Source organism: Metopolophium dirhodum, chromosome 6, assembly GCF_019925205.1.
Source record: "Metopolophium dirhodum isolate CAU chromosome 6, ASM1992520v1, whole genome shotgun sequence".
In the NCBI taxonomy this organism is placed as follows: Eukaryota; Metazoa; Arthropoda; class Insecta; order Hemiptera; family Aphididae; genus Metopolophium; species Metopolophium dirhodum.
In genome coordinates, this window is record NC_083565.1 from 14,514,168 (window position 1) to 14,537,597 (window position 23,430).

Here is a 23,430-nt window from a genome sequence, read left to right on the forward strand (position 1 = left end):
CGCGTATATATGCGCGTCGTATGTTTATACTCGGGCGCCGCTTGTTTGCAGTCGGCGATGAAAAAAAAAAAAAAAAAAAAAATAGAGAAAAAATTTGTCAAGAAATGCCTCGAGGTGCCTCTCGTTCGTGCAACATGTATTTCATGCATATACGTGTATAATGTATATATATTGTATGTGTGTGTGTGTGTGTGTGAGTGGGCGCGTGTGTGTTATATTTGACACGATATTTGTTGCATCTGTTGTCTATATAGGATCCTACGGTGCAGTCATGTGAACTTTGTAGTGTAAATTGTGATGTGTGTGTGCTTATGCGTCAAATAAAAATCTATAAAGCTGAATATAAGTATATAATGTAAATTGTATATTATATTCTTTGTTGTCACGATATACAACAACTATAAATATTATCGTACGAGGTTTAACGCTTCGATTGGTATCATCGTTTGGCTCTGCAGTTATGTTTATCTACCGGTGAGTAATAGCATAATAACGTCTAATACAATATTAATTACTAAACTATCGTCGTGGTGTATATTTAAACATTTGTCGGATCGATTAATAAATTATCCATCAACTACGATTTTCTACGAGTTATTAGATCATTTATCCTGGCATGTGGCCTTTTGTGGGCGTAATATACACATAATATATGCATTTAATATATTATATATTATAATGCATTATTGCACCGAAATAATTACAATTATCTTTACCACTGCGGGCAGCCATACGCGCGTCTGTCATCTATTGTGTTTGTGCTCTCGAGAAACTTTACAGTAAACCGAATGCCTTGGTGCTCACCGGTATAATCATTTTAAAATACTCCTCAAACTCGGGCTAAGAAACCCTATAATGTACAGGTGCTGAGGTGTAAATAATAGGCGCACGCACATTATTCAATTAATTGTGTAATGATAATAATAATTTATTTGTCAAATATTTTAATCAAACTTATTTTTCTGCTGCTGCTGCTGCTCACAATCTTCTATAGAATATAGCATATATTATGCACGAACAAATTTTACTCGTTATAATATATTATTTACATTTTGAGTGTTAAACAAGCGAGTTCGCATAGTACCTACACTCTTATATTTATATATATATATATATATTAGTATATATACATCCAATAGTAGGTTTATCAATATATTATGAACCTGTTAACGAGTTCCACGCGAAACGCTAAAAAAATTCTAACACTGTCGTCGCCGGTCAAATGTCGTCGTCCGGCTTAATTACATTAATATCTCGATGAATGACAAGCTATTTCCGTTCCTGCCGTTTCTCTACGATGTCGGATGTACATAATATATATTTATTTATCGATGGTGGTAAATAACGAAAAAGGATAAATCCAAATAAAGCTCATTTATAGACGTTATCGATTTGTGCACATGGTTGTGTAAACGTTTTGTCCGTTAAGAGCGATGAAAAGGAAAGTGGAAGTAGGCGGTGGCGATGGCTTTGCTAACGATGTCTTCTCAGCTGGGTTTCTCGTTAAAGGATTTCTTATATATATATATGTGTGTGTGTGTGTGTGTGTGTTATATACGCATTGAAGTAATTCTCTGGAAAGACGTCTTGTGGAGGATGAAAAAATATAAAGTTTAAACCATCGCTGCTGTGAAATATTTACGCAGCAGCGTGTAATCGAATATTTGAAAATTTTAGAGCAATATAATATAATATACGAGTTCATATTAATACCATATATAGTGTAGTTTTCCACGACGTATTTGAATTTTTTTCAAAATATTGTTGCACAGTGCACATAGGTATGTTATTATATTAAATATGAAATACACTGCAGTTTGGCAAACACACTTGTTATTTGAGTACCCATAATATGTTATATGATAATATACTCATGTATAAGTGTCGAATGCAATAACAATATTATGTAGAACTTGCGTGCGTGTTGCTTGTGCACATAATGACGACTATAGCTGCGGCCTGCAGGGTGTTTTAGATGTCAAACGCTGCAAAGTCTCGCTAAGTAATTTTGGTTTTTGTACGTCATTACGACGTAAAGTACGCGCGTACCAGGAACTACAAAACTATTCAACCATATTTCCCAACAACCGTAAATATATCTTAAGTTCAACGGTCATGAGAGGCAGCCCCACAGTCGTAGCGTCATTCGTTGTTGAGCAGCGCGTGTACACTATAGATACCTTATATGAAAAAAAAAGTTAAAGATACTTCGACGCGCCTTCGTTATTGGAAAATGTTTGTGAACTATGGCACTGTGCAGAATATCTGTAGTAATGATAACACCTCGCACTTAAACTCATTGTTAAATAGATACGTATCTATGATACGTATACAGTGTGTATTCTTATGACTGCAGCGAATACTTATCATTAATAATGTGCGATAATTTGTTGTAATTTTCAAATAATTCTAATATTGTTTATAACAAAATATTATCTATCTTGACAAATTAAAACCTAATACCTTTCTGAACATTTTTAAATTTTTATTTTATTGTAAATACCGTAACAAATATTAATTTAGTTATTTACAAGCGATTCAATTTAAAGTTTAGCTATTGAATTATTTCACAAAAGTATAACAATATATATAATATATATTATAACAATATACATATATATATAGGTAAGTATACTTGTAGCAGGTATTATATAGGAATAATATTTCAATATTACACTCCTCTCAAACAAATATTTTAAGCTTAGGTATCTAAAACGTCTGCCCACTGAAATTTCATATTTATATACAGTTTCAAATAGCAAAACAAAAAATGTATGTACTGTCAAAAAAATAAATTAATATCACGAAAATGGACCAAGATAATAATAGTGTTTGTCGTTTGACGAATCGCCCAGTATATACCTACATTAATATGCAAATATGTGTGTGTGTGTGTGTGTGTGTGTGTATAAACAGTGGGACGTTGGTTATTTATAATATATTTTATAATACGTCTTTTCGGTGGTTTTGCGAAAACGTTTTACGACTGCTTTTTTTTGTTTAGTGCTTTTTGTCGGTGTACGGATGGCGCGCGGGTAACGCATGTCAAATTAACCTTTCCATCCGGAGAGAGAGACTATACCGCGCTTACCTACCTTTATAATACTTTGTGCACACACACACACGTGCTTATATATATATATTATATACACAATATGTATGTGCAGTATATATGGCGTTCCTGACGGACGAAATCCAATTTAATATTATTTTGACGTGGTTTTTTTTTCAGTATCGTTTATTTATTTATTCTTTTCCCCCTATCATTAGTATTATACCGTCCGGCGGTTGACAACCGCGGCGCTCGCGCGGTAAAGCGTATTACCGCGGAATGGTCGAATGGAAAAAGTTTAGAATTTTGCTGCGAGCGACGACGACGAAATAAGGAGGGATAGTATTTTCAATTTCGCGTTTACAATGGAGATCGTTTTTCGCGCCGCGGGCCACTTACGAACCGCATGTCGAGTCCCTGTCGCTGCTGCCCGCATCACGGCCATTGTACGTACCGCGTTCGAAGGAAAACTGCACGCTCGCCGTCCACAGGCGGGTTCGAGGGTCGTCTAGGGGTGATGGTCAAGAGTGAGAGAGGGAGTGAGAGGGTGGGTGGGTAAGGGGTAGCGGACGCGCTCGCCGGATTCCGTTCCGTCGCCTATTGTGCGTGCTAAGTGGAGTGGCGACGTCCCGCCGTCGTTTAAGGCGATTGGAAAATTTGTCAGAGCAAGCGCTTTTCTATACATATTATACTCTTTATTGTATATATCTGTCGGGCCAGTGGCGATGGTGCGTATATAGTGAGAGACTAAATGAGGTAGAATCTTCTTGTCAACAGTATTTTTTTTCGCCTCTGAGTTTCTTATCTCGCGGCCGATTAGTTTTACCGCCGTCCAGATGTATAATATATATATATATATATATACACGAGATACCACCATGATCCACTGTGTATACGAATAGTTTAAGGTCTATTATGTGTATTCGTCCATCACGTGGTGTCGTAAAAATAGCTTGGAAATTGATTTTATGACATTCCAAGAGTTTTGGATGTGTGCGTTTTGAATTTTTTTCCTACGTTTGCGCCTGCCGAATATATATATACGTTATGCAAAAATATAGTTGAAACAATTATTGGAACAAAAGATTACAGTGGGTTGGGCCTAACCTAACCTAACCTAACCCCTTGGCATAGCAGAAACTCACTTATACGCATAGTACTAGAAGAAGATCCTATCGGGAAATTACAGCTAGGAAGACCACGTTTGAGATGGGGAGATGTGGAAGCATTAGGAGGAGATCTAGATTGGAGAACACAAGCATCGGGGATTGGGATAACTGGAGGTAAAGTTGTTTTTCGAGATGGTCCTAGAGGCCGATTTATCGAAGAAGAAGAAGAAGATGAATATGTATATTATATATACAACCAACTTAGCTGGCCCCTATGTACGTCCAGTAAATATTATACATATTTATTAAATGTGTTTGTGTGTATATGCATGTGTGTGATGACCTTAACAAGTGGAATATTTTGAACTTTCTTCTTTTACCCATGTAAACACAATACTTTTCATCACAATAGCCATTTTAGGGGTTATTTTCTAAGTTTTTTTCACCACTCAGAACGTTATATAATAATATACTTATATATATATATATATATATAAGTTTGTATTATATGACGTTGTTACAATACTTGTATGGCTGCAGTGGTAAAAAACCTCGTCCTCATATCACTCATTTGTATGCGCATTTATAATCCATTGACGAGCGATGACATGATTTGCTAATTAAAACGTATCTCGGTTGCGAGTCTGCAGTGCAGGTCACATGGTAAATATTCAAGATTCGTCAAGTATTTTGTTATCCACATAGGTCGACTTGATCGCGTGCTGCTATGTAGTTTATATATATAAACCCGCCATGTGCGCGAATAGTTGTTTCGGATGCTATATTATAGTTTAGTGTGAAATCATTTTGAGAAAAAGAGCGAAATAGGTTTTTGTAAAACTGATTGGCAACGCCGTTGCCGCCGACATCGTGTGTGCGTGCCTCCGGGCCAAACGTAAGAAATTCGATTAAATCCCTCGGCGTTCTTCTCCTCCACCTCATCCACTCTGAACGTTTCACCTTTTAGCAACCCCCGCCAATAAGGACGACGCGGTGTAAAACGGTCGGTGCAAGTGGTCGGGTGGGTGGGTGAAGGGACATCCCTAATTGTGTTTGACATAATTAATGTGCGCGCGACAGGTACGTAAACAAAACCACTCTACCCCCGGCTAGTTCGTACTTGTACGTACAAACACGCACACAAATACACACTTACACATTCACATATGTATCTGTGTGTGTGTGTGTGTGTGGAGCCCCAGCACCCTCTAGTCGTAGTCGCTGCAAATTCGCGCGAGTGCCCGTATATGAAATAATAATTGAAAGCGAAAACATTCGTGTATGTATACGGAAACCAAACACTGTCGAACTCTGAAAATACTATATAACAACGTCGTGGTGTGTTGTGTGCACACACGTTATCGTTTGCAATTTAACCGGCCAAATGAACCGTGTGCGAGCACGCGACGTGTGTGTTGGTATGTATAAATATACATAATATATTATGTTTGTAGTGTGCTGCAGTTGTAGTAGTCGCCCTTTGTCACCGTCGCCGGGCGCGGAATAATATACGGCCTCTCAGAATAGAGGTACCTACCTACCTACGCGTGTATTATTATTATTATTATTATACTTGTACGAACAATATTCGTATATATAGGTTGGGTACTACATAATTATATATTATATTATATTATATCGTAACAATTCAATTATAACGATATGACGCAAACTCCGCACGCTGCTTTTTCGCCGTCGCGGTGTGGCAGGGGTAGTTTAGTGAGAAATTTACGATATTTCGCAACGATAGTATTAATATGGTACGTAGGTAGAAATACAGACTTGACGTCGTGATGTATGACGTGTATCGATCACATCGAAGACATCCTATTAAACGTATTGGAGCGCCATGTATAGGTTATGTACACCCTATGTACACCGCGAGCGATCGCTTTGACGAGGTCGTATAGCAGCTATATATAATATAATATGTTTATATAAGTACCGTATATAGCGGCACACGCCAAACAATGCGTATGTATGCCCCAGTCCTGGTATAATAATAATATAATTCGTTCGACGTTTGTAATAACCATATACCTACGTTGTACAGAAATATAGCAACGACGGCGACCGCGACGAGTGTTTCATATATATTATTAATATACGACGTATAACATAATAATATAGGTAGGTATACACATGGGGGCGCGCCGTTGACAAGGCGGCGATGGCTGTCAAAATTTGACTTTGATTTTCAGCAAACAACACGCATGCATAATGGGAGGGTGGCCCATATCGCGCAGCTATAAATATATAGACACATGCTTCGCACATGCATATTATATTAATATAATATATAATATGTCCTGAATAAACCCTGCTGTTTTAAACATATATATATACCTGTACCCCGGTATAGTGGTTACCTACTGGTGCTATATTATAATATGTAATTTATAAATATTGATACCACCTACGCTGTATTAATACGACGAGTGTCAAATACGTTGTCTTGTCATCACGGGCACTGCGATATTATAATATTATTATACACTTGAAAAACATTCCTATTGTGACGTGTGTGAAGTTTGCCAGGCACCAATAACGTTTAAATTATAGAGGTTACCGCGCACGCTCCTTTTTTTCGTTATTCATTTTTTTTTCTCTCTCACTCTTTAAATATTTATAGTCCGAATAATGGTGTTTTTTCCCTTTCAATGTCTCCCCTCAGACACACACACACACACACACACACACACACACACACACGAGCGACCGTGTGCGTGCGTAAGCTCGGTTTTATTTTACGATTGTTTCTTCTTTGGTTTTTATTTTATTTATTTTCACGCCACCACGCCGCACGCGCAACAGTGGCAAAACTTCCCCTCTCTGTACGTCTCGTTTCTATTCCGAACGAAACCTCACCGTCAACAGGTACGGGGGGTGGCTTCGACGACGACGGTTATAATCATCGATCGTCTTTGGCAACAGTTTGTCGATTGTTGCTTTCGCGGGTCGTCGTTGTATGCACGCGTGTATTATGTACAATATCTCAATATATTATAATGGCGTGCCTCGATAACAATAATAATAAAAATAATGTTACGTTATAATAATATATATACACGCGATACATGGATGACTGCAATATAAGAATTGTTGGGATGTATCAATGCATATAGGCTCTTTAGGTACCTAATGCATATTAATTGTCGTCTACTGGTCTCACGCATATATCAGCAATACCGTTTTTCAAAGTCTGGCTCGGTTTGCTACACCTGCATTTCTTTAACCACCCCTTACTCCCACTTGTCATTAATTTACCATACATTAAACCTGAGTTTCAATTACATCTCCTAATTCAATAGTCTGTTTCACTGCACTGCCCCGCTTATAATATCTAAAGCTTAACAACACAATTGTAAACGAAAGGTACATTCCATTCTGATCTATATTGTTTACAATTTTTTAATGGAAATCGTTCGTCAACATTTTCAATCAAATGATAAACTTACCCCCATATATACTAAATAATTGTACATTGCTTGTTAACAATACTGCCTATAGTTCCTATTCTCCCGTTATACATAAGGGTACACCCTTTTAGTATACACCGACCTTTGCTGAATAATTCGTTATTTTCACTGTTGTAGTTATTATTTGCGGTCGTTCACGTAGGCAGTTACCAATTCAATACTTCCCAGTGACTTATCAAAAGTTTTATAAATATAGTTATTAACTAGCGGGGATATAGTTGCTTACGTCGATATCCGTACAAAATGTTTGTTTTTTCACTCAAAAACTTCTTTCGGAAATTACCACAAAATACGTGTGTACTCTGTACGCCAGCCTAATGTTAAACGTTCTGTTTGTTCTTTTTATTTTCGCTAATTTCGATACCTTTATTACATAATTATTACGAAAGTGGCCGCCATATTTCCCAAGTTATCGGAGACAATAATTACGCGATTAGCGCTAAATGTATATTTCTGTTTTCAAGCAGTGAATTTTTCGTGCGCACACTAATATGTATATAGATATTACATTGTATAAAAGTATAAAACACCGCAATGTATAATAGCTCTATGCTGCTATTTACTAGCAACTTTTTCAAGTGTAGTATTAGGTTAATTTGGTTTTGTAGCGGAATGTTCATATCAAATATTTACACATTTTTGAAATTGTTTTCCTTCCACGAGTTGACTGCATAATGTAAAGACTGTGTCTATGTAGCTTTATAAACGTATAACTGGAAAATGCAGTTAGGACTGTGAAAAAAATGCATTTAAAACAACTAGATAATACATTAGTTATGAATTTAAAAAGTACTTTCTTCCGGTCATATATAAAAACGGCAATAAGGATCAAGGCATGAACAACCTCACTATTGCAAAATTTTCAACAGGAAGAGAATTAAATGTGAATTTTATGTTTAAATAACTATAGTCATCTTCTGCGTTTAGTTTTCAATATCCAAGCTTAATAATCCGAAAATATTAAAAACGTTTTTACCATCGCTATATATTATTCAGTATTACAGATCACAATCGATCAGACATGCTTATGTGAGATATATTCGTTTGGTATAAATTCAATCTGATTTGTGATTTGTCGTAAGTATATATTTTATAACCATATATGCAATAAGTATTAACGATAATTTATCGGTAATGTACGCATATAGGTAAGTAATATAATATGTGTTATCTTCTCGCGTAGTATTTTGGAGGATGTCCGGTGGTTAGTTTACCAGTGCGCGAGTTCTTCGAGTTTCAAATATATATATATATACACTATGGTAGGCCCGACGGCGCACCGCTGCTGCCAGAATACGAAAACCATCATTTGTATTGGAAGTCTTACTCATCCTATTATATAGCAGACTCTCGTATATAAAATATGACGACGATATATATAGGTCTGTACACGGGTCACGATCCTCACATCAATCCGTTTTCGGTCACGTGCGTAAAACTTTAAGTCCACCTGTGGGGGCCGCCGCATGTTTGGCGTTCCCAAAAGTTTCCGTTCGCCCGTAATTAAACCTCGTGACCGACAAACTCGCGTTTGGACTTTGTCCACTTTATATCACCTGTCCGATAGATTCCTACCCTTCTCGTCCATACCATACATTGTATACCTTCCCAGGTCGTGCCATGAAGGAGACGTCTTGTTTGTCACACCCTTATCGCATGTCTCTACTTGCATAATACTTGGTCGACGAGACTGTGCACAGTCATGATCGCCGTCTTATGTATTTTGTATTATTTTCATCGTTATTATTATTATTGTTGTTGTTGTTGTTAGGAACTAACGTATAATATTTTCTGGGATAATCTTTGGAAAAAAAAAGCAACAAACAATAACAAACTACAACGATGTAAAACGGTCGTTTTTACTCCTAATTTAATATTTGCTTACGAACCACCGCTGTGAAATGAATTTTCTCGTTCGCGTAATAATAGAGCTTCGGTCCTCGCGCTACCTAGCCTCGTAAAAACCCCATTAATGCTTTATATCGTAATGTAAACTCATTTTCGCAAAAACAAATGTTTACGCGTTAAATTAACCAAACCCGTCTGAATAGTTCATGTGCGGTATACCTCTGTACAATACACGCGGTGCTGGTTGTTATCCGAACCTGCCCGGTGAAAAAAATATTGGTAAATATGAATTTTGGCTATATCACGCGTGTGTATCTAACCCAGCTTGAGCGATCGTCGACCGGTTCATTAAATTACTTTCTTTTAAATGATTTTTACTACCGTATACTTATTATAGTATTATATGTGTAATTCGAATTTTTTAATAGCAGATAATACACATATATTATGTGTATTATTAATAGTATTTTTTTTTATCTCGAAGAACGGGTATACAATATACCCGTTGCGATAACCCACGTATAATATGATATTATGTAAATACTTCGTTTTTTCCCCAATTTAAAATTGGCGAAAAGAAAATCGTATTATTTCTTCTCCTATTTAACCGCAGCTCATAAATAATAACTAGATATCGCGCGTATATACAGCATTGTGTATAGTCTATGTATTTCTCAAAAAATAGCTAACGTTCTCCTAATTCAATCTTTTTACTTTAACGGTTTTCTTTTTTAACGTAACGCCGTTACACACACTCACCCGCATGTGATATATTATTATTATTATTATTATATACGCGTATATCTTAGTTTCCATTTTTTCCCCTTTTGCTCCATGTACATTATATCCTACACGATACATAAACCTGCAGCTATATATACCGCAGATACCTTTATCATACTAGATTCTCCGCGGGATTTGACGCGAGACGGGGTGACCCTCCATGCATGCGCGTTCCACGGCACCCATCCCCCTCCTGCGTGTTTATATAATATAACACCACTGAATCAATTTTCTTCTCCAAAGGAGGATATAAGTCTGTCGAACGACGAACTCGACGGTGGTGGTGCTAGTCGAGAGGGGGTGCTCCATGCGTACTCATTTGTGGTGGGTAAGAGGAGCTATAGTATATACTTGCGGATTTGTTAGCAAATTGGAAATGGATTTTACTCTCCATCCTACCTTACCCACTCTATTACACCCCTTATACGTATATGATATTATTATCTCTTGCCGTCATCAAGTACGACCTATACATAATACATATATATGACATATATATATATATTATTATATAAGTATCAAATCGTAATCTTCGGTAGATATAGTTTGTAGATGATGCGTAGGTATATACGTGTCTATATATATATATAATATGTTCTATAATAGCGCAGGTCACCGTGGGATGAAACAAAAAAAAATACTTTTTGAAATACGCTATTATATAGTAGTATTCCATTGTCCAGAATCATATATCGTATTATAATCGTGACGATTTGTTCGAGTCCGTACTTACGGCGTAGCGACCCTGGCGTACACATGAAAGGATCGGCTTTTATTTATATTTAGTTGTTTCTATACTTAACCAGTGTACTGTAGCAGCAGTTGCTGTTGTAGTGGGCACTTTGTGTCATCGCGTTAAATCCCGTAAAACTCTTTCTCGAAAAAGCCGGCGAAAACTTTGTGGTAGCGCGAAGAAAACTTCTGTTCCATTAAGCTTATCTGTCATGCGCGACGGCGGCGAGGACGGATTAATACGCGGCCTACAACCGTGTCAGTCCTCGCGTTTTCCTCGCGCTATGTTATTATTATTTCGTCGCTCGTCACTACAGGCTATTCTTCCCGAGTTAACAAATCTTCTGGAAACAAGAGCATTTACAGTGTATAGACGACGTTCTTGCAGTGAAAAATGGATACCTACGGGCTATGTACGCGGAGCATAATCCGTGGCGATGGCTAAACTTGATCCACCACTATAAACGCGTATTACTAACACCACATTTTCGTTGTCCATTCGATTTATCGATTTATCGATGTACAGCAAGTGTTATTTCGAATAAACAAATAATGTTATATTATAACGTATGAGCGTAATAAGCGTGACATCTTACGGAAGAATTAAAAACTTTAAATTATTGTGATGACTGCAGGTATTATACACCTATATAGGTGGTACTTATTACAGCGGCGGCGGTCAACGGCTTCATAACCACTCGCGGATATACAATATTATTATGTATTATATTTTAGACTCTACGAAATAAATTGCCCAGAAATCCTCCGGTTCCGGTTCACAACCTCGACCGTGGCATATAGCTTAAAATGAAGTAATGCGTGTTATCTTCAGGCAATCTGCATGCAGTGCGAGTGTTCTAGGGAGAACACGGCATAACACAATATTATATATGTATACGGTCGGACTAATCGTAAGGTGTAAATTAATTATTAACGACGCCCGCGCTTCCTCGTTAATAATAAGTAATAACGCTATAAAAAAAAGTTAACAATAACACTTGAAGTGAGAAAAGTAATAAATAGTTACAGTTGGACGAAGGCGCTGCTTCGGTTACGCCAGAGCGGATTTAAGACAATGGGTGTGTATATAGCTACAGCGTATAGCAGTGGGCTAATTGCGTTTGTTTCCCTCTTGTAATTATTAGAACGTCGTTGTAATCGTATTTCTTTGATACCTACAAAATCATGTCTGGGAAAATGTTTCTGATTGGCTCGTCACCGCTCCTCTGCATACAACCAATCTGTGTGAAAAAAAATATCGTTAGGTTTTTGCACGTTTCGTCTAATTGTTTTCTGTTTTTGAGTATTTTTTAATCTGAACGTTATATGATATGATCGCGATCGACGTTCAACGTTCAGGACCCAACTGGCAGATAGTTTTTTTTTTCATTATTAATAGAAAGTTCTACCTATTCTATATACCAGCTTTATGTACGCGTAGGTACATGTGTTGAAATATCGATTTTTGGATACGTTTTCTGCGGCGGGATTTTTAATACGTTTACGCGATAGGGGAGAAAAATATCAATAGAGCAACACACAATAGTCGTGCGATAGTTGTAGTGCGCGACGGCATTTGTGAGAGGATGATGTGAGAAGGGGGGAGGGTAATAAAACAAACTTTCGACTTCGGGTCGTGGAAAGAACCGCGAGTGTTTGGCGAGATGATAAACGACCCGGCTTTTGTAGCGAATTTTTCCGGTTGCTAAGACGTTCAGCTCCAGCGGGGAAGGAGTGAACGTGTGTGTGTGTGTGTGTGTGTAGGTGTGTGTGTGTGTGTGTGTGTGTGTGTATTATGTAGGTACGTGGATGAGGTGGAGGGAATTGTCCAAAAAGTTTTGTCACCTTTTGTCAAAACACCGTACTTACGGACAATAGAGGTCGATGGTACATAAAATCTGAATAGAAAACGTAGAGGGATGCCTTGGTGACGACTATTTATCACGAATAAAAAGGAGAAAAAAATAAAAGAAACGCTGCTGCCGTAACCTAACCTATACCCTATCTACCTGTGTAATACGGAACGTATTAAATCGACATGGGGTTTTAGGGGACCCCATTTTTCGGATACATCTCATGAAACTTATATATTATATATTAATCTAAAAAATAAAAATAGATAAAAATATAATAATAATAAAAGAGTTTCAAATGTGCAAACCTGACACGTGGCAGATCGGGAACTGTCGAAAAACCTCCTTTCGTATATAATAGCTATGCGCTGGAGGTATACCTGTTGTTGTTTGTAGTACGCATATACAGGTCGATATATAGAAAGTACACTCTGGGGAGGAATATTTTCCCTAATAACTATGGTGGTGAACGGGTGGTCGAGGGGGTATGGGTTTAGCGAACGGAGCCGCACGTTTTGACGAAAAGAAGACACGTATATATATTTATTATATATATATAAATGCAAGAGGAGAGTTATTGGTGTATATATAATATTACACGCGTGCCAGAAATGAATGATGTCGCTCCCTTTTATTATGTTCTGATAAAAATAATAATAAAAAGTTTGTTTATTTATTTTTATTATTATTATTTTTGGCGAACGACGATGATGGAAAACCGCAAAGCAATTTTTGCTTCCGTTTATACTATCATCACGGGCGCAGGGTGTGCAGTGTGTGTATTTACACCGTATATGCCTTGGCATAGTTGTTGTCAGGGGGGGAGGATATAGATGGATCACGAGGTTGAATGGATTTTATTTTGCCGCAACGGCCCGATGCTTTTAGCGCGTTGAACAAACATGGTCTAAAGATCGGTTATTTCAATTCAGTCATCGACTGTACACGCCACGCGGATGGCACGTCTCTGACTCTCTGTGACGAATCCTCTGTAGTACTCGTTATATACTGTAGAAACTTTCAGAGTAAGAAACAGACAAAAAGGAAAATAAAAAGAAAAAAAATCGAAATTTTTGATTACCTCAACGGGCGTTATGGGTTTACTTTCGCGTGTGTTCGACTGCACCGAATCAAGGGGAGTCTTACTATGAGATTTTTTTATACTAAAATACGCGTGTTTGTTATATTTTATATACATTATATGTTTACGTACGAATAAAAAAGTTTCGTATTTGTCGGGAAACTAGGTTAGAAAATTGGATAGGAAAAAAACATAAGCGAAAATATATTATTCTGCGTATATAAGAAAATAAGGAAAGGAACCTTCTGTTTACACACTCCCCTCCCCCATACACACACACACACACACATCTTCATCTTCTATGCGTGTTCTATTCGATTTGTATCGAAAATATTAATGTAAAAAAACATTATTTTCTACCTTAATATTTCGCTCGGATATCGAATTGTTTTTTTTATGCTTTCAAAACAGCGATAAACACGCTCGATTTCCTCGAGGCTGATACAAAAACACGAATCGAATGTACGAAATAATTAATATGAGGACGTGTCCAGACAGGTCATCACTGTTGTCTTAGATTATTTAGAAATTATCATGTTTTAAATTAAATAAGGACAAACATATTTCAAATGTTTTTTTTCAATTCTTAAAACATGGAAGTTTCAGATAATTGTACCTACCTAAAGTGCAACTGCGGTCGCCGGCTTCGACGCCGTAATCTGATGACGACGTTTCTCGCCTAGCAATATCAAACACTTTCCCACTTTTCTCACCCCTTCCGTGTCCCTAACAAACCTAGATTCTCGGAAATTATATTTGAATATCCATGTTCCGGAAAACCACCCTCTCCGGACCCATCAGCTCGCGGTCTATCGCATTCAGTCAGTCTGCCGAAAGCCCTCAGGGCTCGCGAGCAGGAGGTCAAAAATCATACCACCACCGAATTAGCATTTCACCGTTTCCGTCGCCGACGAGTCGTCTAATGAACCGGACCAACCTGTACGATCTCCTCGCGCTCGCCTACAAATCCTTTGTTGATTATTACATTTAATAATGCGTATATTTATAGTCCAAAGATACAATTTAACAGATTTGTACTAATCAGTTTACTCGTTTGTTTTTACAGGCCTTCCTAGAAATGGCGGACGAGACGTCGGCATCGGCCATGGTCACATACTTCACGACATGCACGGCTCAGCTCAGGGGTCGCGCAGTGTTCATTCAGTTCAGTAATCATAAGGAGTTAAAAACGGACCAAACTCACAGCAACGCCGTAAGTCTTTACAATACATTTATACATAGTGAAAACTTTTGTCGTCCAAGAATGAAAAAGTTTTAGTTATTATTTTTTCTTCTTCAGAAATTGGGTTGCTTGATTTTTAAACGAGAATGTTTTTTTGTTGCTCGTTGTAGGTAAACTGTGAAAGTTATTCGCATAATATTTAGGGCTCAAGAGCTAGGAGGGTGTAAAAATACTAGTGTTTTTAAAAACACATAAAATCCGTTTAAAAAGACGTTTCAAACTCAATTTTCTGAAACAAAACATATTTTATTTACGTAAATTAGTTTCAATATTAAACTTCGTCGCTATTTCGATATTTTTTTTTCTTACTTACAATAATAATAACAACGCAAAATCGAATAAGGCATTTTGTGAAACAATTCAATTTTGACCAAGTTAATAACCGTTTTATATAAAAATTACAATTACATTGTATAGCCGATAAAACCGCACTCACATTATAAATATTTTGGTATCGAAAACTATAAAATTATGTATGCGGCTTTGTTTTACTAGTACCTGAAGTTCAATATAATTTTGGTCCGAGCCGTTTAATCGACAGACGTTCGAACTTTATTATATTAAAATATTATCATTGTATATATGGGGTGTGTGTGTGAGTATCGGTAGAAATAAAGTTTACGAAACTACAATAAGGGGTATTAGATTCAATTCACGCGTGCGGGAAACCGTATATCAGAGGTATGTTCGGTCGGTATCGCGAGTGAGGATTATTTTATCGTGTGAACGATATTTCATTGTGATGGTGATGGGTTCGATGAGAAAAAAAAGTCAAACAATCCTGTCGCGATGAATGTATGTGATTGCCATTTTTATTTTTAAATAATATATTAGCTTATTATCAATAATCGTAATATCTTTTAGTTTACCCTCAAGTTGTTAACGGGGTATTGGGTGAAATATATTGTTGTAATAATACTTTTTTTGATAGATAATTTTTTTGTTTGAATTTATTGATTTAGCCCCGGTATTGATGGTCATTAGCTTTTTTTTATTACATACCTATTTGCTTCAACCTACATTTTTTTTTCGATAGATAGATAATTATTTCCATTAATACATAATAAATACGTAATGTGCCGTAGTAGTTGAGCGAGCGACGGCGTATTATGTAGCTTACAGTTTAAGGAAACTAACTATATATTATACTACCAAGCTATAATAATATAATATATATTATATACACGTGCACGCCTATATATGTATACAGAGTGCGTAACATGAGATCGTTATAGAGATTTTTCCTAAACAGAGACTATATCTATAGAGGGTTGCTAGTAGCTCGCTAAAAACTTTTAACGAGCTTATTACAAATTGAAACCGTTTTTTAACCCCTCACTCCCTCTCCACGTCTTCGCTTTTATAAACGAGTATAATATATATGTACATTCGCATTCCAACATCCATCCTTCCTCGTCCGGATGGAGTTTTGGTCTATATATATATGTTTGTTGCTCTATATATACTACCCCGTATCGTATTATTAATTCCCCGTTTGTCGTCACCGCGTACACATCGCAGCACATACATATTATACGATGCGTTGTAAAACGGTGACATTGCTCCGAGCTAAGACTCTAATAAAAACGTCCGACGGTAAAACGAATAAATATAATATAATGACTACCATATGTGATATATATATATACATCGAAAACGTTTACGTGTATGCTCTGCGGGGTCTGTTCGCTCGGATTTAGATTTTGCGGTGGCGTATCCGTATTTCGTATCCGGTTTCGGCCAGAGTCCTTCCTGTTGCCGATACAGACCCGCCGCCGCAGCCACCCTCTCCCTCTGAAACTCGGATGAAAATCGTCGGTGATTTATTAGCTCATGTGGTTCCGTGATCGATAGCCTGTCGATAATGTTAAATATAATGTACGAGCCCCGCGAAAACACCACGGTAAATCTAGCTGCCGAAATAATAATATGAATCGTGATCCTAATCGTAGTATAGTGGTCAGCGGAATAATAATAATAATAATAATGTCGATGACGAGGGCCGAACTACGACTATATAAAGAGTATAAATACACATCTATATAATAATATTCAATGGAAGTTTCAATATATAATTATATATTATATGGAAATTAAAATTTTTAAATATTTTCTCTCCTGAAATATATCTCAAATTATATAACTCTTTAAATTATCTCTAATTATATCGAGAAATGTGAAAATAAAAATATTATTAATTTTAACGACTGATCTCTTATTTTGTAATGCAAGTATAATGACTTTCCAATATAATTTTTAAAAAATGTTTAATAGAAAAAAAGTTGTCGTGGCAAAGTTATTCGGTATACATAATTAATATAATAACCTATACTCCGTTTTCACTCAACCTTAATATAAATTTAACAAAAACAGACGACATTTATGTTTTTAATTACGTGCGTATATAATATATATTATTAGATTATAATATATAGGTATATACCGCGTTCTTCCCTTTAACCCAGCTATGTATTATAATATGACAGGTATAGTCGGTATGCAGATGTCAAAAGACGTGAAAACGTCTCGTCGCGCGTACATAATTGTGTTTCGACAAATGACAATGGTTGGCGGTAAAGCGTATTATTTATTATATACCTATATTATATAGTATATAGGTACCAGCTGTATAATATACGTATATGATATTATGTGGGTATAGAAGGATCTTGAACCAAACGACGTTTTTTGAGTGCTAAGCACAATTTGCGAGTCTGCCTAACCGTATAATATTATATTATACCTGTGTGCAGCGTGTGCAGTATGCTTATTGTGCTTTCTTATCCGTGCGGGAGATTTTTAATGAAGAGGACGCTCCCGATGCTGTGCAGTGGTATATACCTGCAGCAGTCTGGTAACCCGAAACAAAACAAGTATAATCGCTGCGGCGTCTACCCACTGACTGCACACGGGTGGGTATTATATTATTATTTCGTCGTCCGTGCCGCGTGGTTTGTGTATTAATGTTATAATACTATATTATACGATTATTTATCATGTCGTCGCGCTTTCTCGTACATGGTTTACCGACTCTGAGCGTTTATGTAGTCACGTCGTATATAGTCATGACATTATATTATATTACATATATATTCTAGCCCGTAAGTGCGTATTTACTGTGTGTGGACGGTTTCGTAAAATAATCCCCGGATTCGTCGACGCGTACCTATGCAGGATTCGTGACTGTGATCTTATTGCAGTGCTCCTTTGCAGATTTTCGAAAAGAACAAATCGCATGATTATATTGTCGTAAAGTGTATAGTCATTTTGTTTCGTTTTTTTCTTTTTCCATATAACCATTCTCAGCGCGTTAATAAATACTTTATACCTTCGACGTCTTTAAAGTCTCTTTGATCTGACGGCCCCCGCGCGTAACGATACTATTTGTACGAACGTTACTCTGCCTGAACGAATATATAATATTATAAAAATGAAATATAAATCGAGTTGTGACAATACTCTGCTTCTTCCACCTTTCGTGTTACGTCTGTTTTCGTCGAGATCCGTGCGAGTGATAATTTGTAAAATATTTTTATTCACCTCGTGTTTGCGTCGCGATGTTTGCTTCGGATTTTGTGTGTGTTAAAATTTGAAAATCCACTCAATGTTCCGAGCACTGGATAATGTCAGGAACACACGGTTTAGTGAAAATAGCACTTAAACCACCGAACGTTTGGCCGGCGGTCTAGTATAGATGCGTTCCCGGGGCCACTCCCTCTCGAGGATTTGACGATCATATTGTGGCGTTAAACTTTTGAAACGACGATGTCCGAAAGACGATGTGTGTGTGTTGTACCGCGCGCCGACGACGCGTCGTAAACCGCACGATTACCTAAATAAAAACGACCGCCGGAAACGATCCATATAACGCACCGCGTCCGTCCGTTCGAGTTCAATCCGCGACGGAGGCTCATATGATTTTCGCCGTACAAATTCCGATCTGGGATCCAATAACCGCGTGTTTACGGACGGCCGTAAAATATTATACGCCTGCCAGGGTAAGTTTTACGTCATAAAACCGTGATAAATCCCTCTAGCGCAGGAGCGCGGATGCTGTTACGGTCGAAGGCTGCAATAACGCGCTCGTGGTGGATAAACGTTTATTTAATACCGCACCCTTCTTAAGGTGGTAATAACGACATTGTTCCGTTTCCACTGTGCGCCGGTCTGATATGTATACCCCTTGTGTCTTAAACCCAATAGTCCATCCTGCACTCGCCCCTTATTCGTGCTGACGAATCTTCGGTGACCATAAGCCCGCCCCGAGATATAAGATATTTATAATATATATCTGCGAACAAACGTGCTTATGTCGTATTTGTATATAGTAATCCTTGCGGTCGATCGCTTGATGAACAACGCTGCGAGGTTTTGACGGCGACAAAGAGAAAGGATTTCGAGAGCAAATTAGGAGAGAAAAAAAGTATTCTCTTTGTTTTCGCTTGATGGATTGAAATAAGAAACGTCTGTGACAACTCCGTTCCGGAACCATTGATCTTTTTTGTTTTCTGCTGTTCAAAAATTAATCTGGCGAGAAAAGGGGGTAAAACACAAGTAAGAGAGAGAGATAGAAAACATTAGATATATATTATACCTATATAATATATAGACTACGACGAATCGGCGTGACAACGCGTGTGCTTCGGCGTAAATGGACGGAAACCGGAATCCGGACAGACTTGGTGATGATGATGGTGGGGGAGGATACCTGTCAGAGAAGTTTTTCGGGCGATCGATAAGTGCGTAAAGGGGGGGAATACCCGTTGTAATGTAATGGTCGTGTAAAGTTTTCGAACTTCCGCGGCGGCGATAAAATCGTCGTGGTCCCGGATGAAGAATGGCGGCCGGAGGTATGTAGACGCAGACGACGACGATACAAAAGGGTTGTGCGAGCCTGAACGTATATATATAAACACGTCGCAATCATTGTTTTCTTTTGGTATTATTGTGATTTTCGATATTTCGTTGACAATATTAATTTTAGATTGACTCCTATCGATTTCTGAGATAATGTATAGGTAGTACTCCCTTGATATAGCCAACATGATATATATATTATATCATTATATATTCGCTCTCGTGTTTTTAGACTACTCGGCAGGGGAAAGTGGCAGCAACGGTAACAAAACACACTAAATCGTCGTTCGCGTGCGTGTGTTTGTGCGATGATACGATAGTGCTCTCAAAAAGGGATTCGACGAGAATGTCGTTTGGATTAATTGTGACGTACCCGGGTGGACAAGTTGAGTAATTACAGACGGTCGGTCGCGTGAGTGAGCGAAACTCACTTTTACAAATCCCCCGTGTCCAACTGGAGACGCGCGCGGTGAAGCTGCTGACTAATGGTCGGCTACCCCTCACCACCAGTCACCCACCCCTCCAGTGCAGCCTTCCATTTCACGAGTTTTCCCGAATAAAACTATATATGTTTACTAGTGTCATTTGTAAACGTTCCACGTGGTGTTTTAGTTTTGAGGTTTTTTCTTTCATTTCCGTTTCGAACGGACGGCACCAACTTCTACTACCCGCCGTGGCTTGCACGTATTATTGTCATCAACCTTTATGGCTCGCTGTCCGAAAATAAGGCGCGTATCATATGAAAAACAACACCCTTCTATCCCCACGCCATCGGTTTACCTGCTGTGTGTATCGCATATGCGAACAATTAACGCATACCGAATGTACGGTTAATGTAAAAGCCGGGACTTACTCGCGGTGTTTTACAACACAATCCGTTTTGACGCCGATAAAATATTATACCTCCATCGCCTGTCCGATTTGTCGTTAGCATCGCGTCAGCTCCTCTTCCCGCCATCCCTATTAACTGCCACCCTTTCGTAGTGGGTATATTCTGTATTATTAATGGATGGCCTAGATATATAATATATATTAATAACTCTCGCTCTGCACCTCCCCACTCTCTGAAATCCACCAGTCACCTTACCACCATCTCGAATACGAGCAGTCTTTCGTCGTATTTCCGCTGTTCATTTATCATATTTGTTTTAATTCATTTTCCAGAATGCATCGGCTCAAGCGGCACTACAAGCGGCCCAAGCACTGGCTGGCCAGAGTGACGTACAAGGAGGTCCAAACACTGTGCTCCGGGTAATCGTCGAGCACATGGTGTTCCCAATCAGTCTGGACGTCCTCTACGAGGTGAGTTGGCACGGATTATACTTTACACATTTAATATCCACCGTGAATTTAAACGAGTGGCCGATTTATGATAAACGCCGCCGTGGAAGTCGGGTTGTACAGCTACATAGTTTATTATAATATACGTATATATGCACGTAAATATAAATATTATACGATATTAAGTCCGTTGGTATATTGTGCGATATAATGAAACATTTCTGAACGATAATTTATTATCAAGTATAAATTAAAACCACGGAAAATATTAATTTTTAGTTACCATTTTTATATTAGTGTTCGCCATTTCCTCGGCTGTCGAATCAGAAAATACGAAATCGGCGAACAGGTTCTAGATTTAACTCTGAGAAACTTGCCCGACGTTTTCTTAATCGAGTTCAGAACGTATTGCCGTTTGATTGAAATTATTTTTGACTTCGATCCCGATGGATCATTATACCTACCGAGTTTATAATATAGTTGTACTGTCGAAGATGTATTTTCGTCGTCGAAAGTAGAAACGTGTGTGTCCCGTAAATAATATAATGCGGTGTACTACGTAGAACGTGTAAAAATATGCGTCAAACGAGCTGATTCGTTAACCTATACAAACATAGTATATATGATATTTTATGCATCTGCTGGAACGGTGTGCTGTCTTATGAATTCTAGCTCCATTGTGTTATCTGTATCGAGTTGCATTTCCGATTCAATCGTTCGTACATTGAAAACCAATTCCCCACGGTTGTTTGCTCGGCGCACCGAATTCTCGTTACTCTAAATATTCGAGTCGTTGCCGCACGGTATTGCTATTTTGAGACTGCGTTTCTCTATACATTTTAAATTAAATAACAATTGCAGTGTCGCGGACTCCATGTTTTAGTGCTGTTTATTATGATAAAACATGCGATTTGATGTATAATAAAGGAGTAGTGCTTATGTATATATAGATGCGTTTCCAAGCGGTCAAAACTACGCGCGAGCCATTTTATTTCATTTTACTATTGTACTAACGTATTATGACGGTGGTACGACAATGTCCTTCGTCGATTTCGTAAAACGTGTTAAACCTTAAAATTAGTCGATAAAAAAATTGTATATATAACGTGTAGGTATATATATATTAAAAAAGCGCGTCGTTAAAAGTTCTCCGATTAAACTGCAAGAAATATAATGTTTATACATATATGCATAGGGTATAGGTTTTATATAGTTCACGCTGTTGTGTAACTACAAAACAACTAAGTTTCACAATTTTATGGTTTTTAAATGATCTAAAATATGAACCGATCAAACGATATCACTTGTGGTATTCAAATATGAAATACCTGAGTACTTTCGTGAGAGTCTGGAAAATTTATTTACAACGTTTGTAACATATCCGGTAATGCTTTTCCGTAGATATTGTTTTACTTGTTGGGAAGTGCAAAAAAAAAACGGTCACTATTACGCAAGAGCGCTAATTCTCGTGAACCGATAAAATAAAAAACGTAGGTACCTCTGTGTGTATAGTTGGGCATTTAACTGATTTGAAATTTAGACACAATACGATAATTATAATATATTTATATATAAATAACCCCTAAACCCACTACATCCCCTTGTAAAACCGATAATAGAACAATTTATTATAAGTTATATTATTCTTATTATTAATAACGATTACGTCGTACATATAGTAAGCGCAACTCACGTTATAGGATGGTCGTGGGGAGGTGGTTGGAGAATTCCCTTTCAGCCAAATAAGAGTATTTGACGACGAAGATTTATGATCATCATATCCTCTGCTGTTGTGTTGGCTTGTTTTAGCGGAAAACGTTTAGGCTGGGCCCTGGATTTTTTCAATTTTATCAATTTCAAATTTGAAACAAAAGGCCGTATCAGAGGGGGTAATCGCTTAGGGGGCCCACGGGAGATACACAATTGTATTTGTAGTTCTACACTTTTTATTGTTTTAAAAACCCTGCACTGTCTATAAATCGTGTACGACGCATCTATTATATATTTCACCACGGCAGTCGCAGTATAGAACATTATACAATGTATATAGGCTATCTTAACAGTTGACAATCAAAAGTGTTTACTAAATATGTTTTAACTGGGTACCTATAG

The 23,430-nt window shown here is 37.6% G+C and overlaps 1 protein-coding gene across 9 annotated transcripts in view; it reads left to right on the forward strand.

The window, feature by feature from the left end:
• LOC132946498 (polypyrimidine tract-binding protein 2) overlaps positions 1-23,430 on the forward strand; it is a 202,549-nt gene that overhangs the window by 141,766 nt on the left and 37,353 nt on the right. For all 9 annotated transcript variants that reach the window (XM_061016525.1, XM_061016526.1, XM_061016527.1 and 6 more), the window contains 2 exons: positions 15,004-15,150; positions 21,202-21,339. In XM_061016525.1, coding sequence (XP_060872508.1) covers positions 15,004-15,150; positions 21,202-21,339 — 285 coding nt within the window. The remainder of the gene's footprint in view (positions 1-15,003; positions 15,151-21,201; positions 21,340-23,430) is intronic.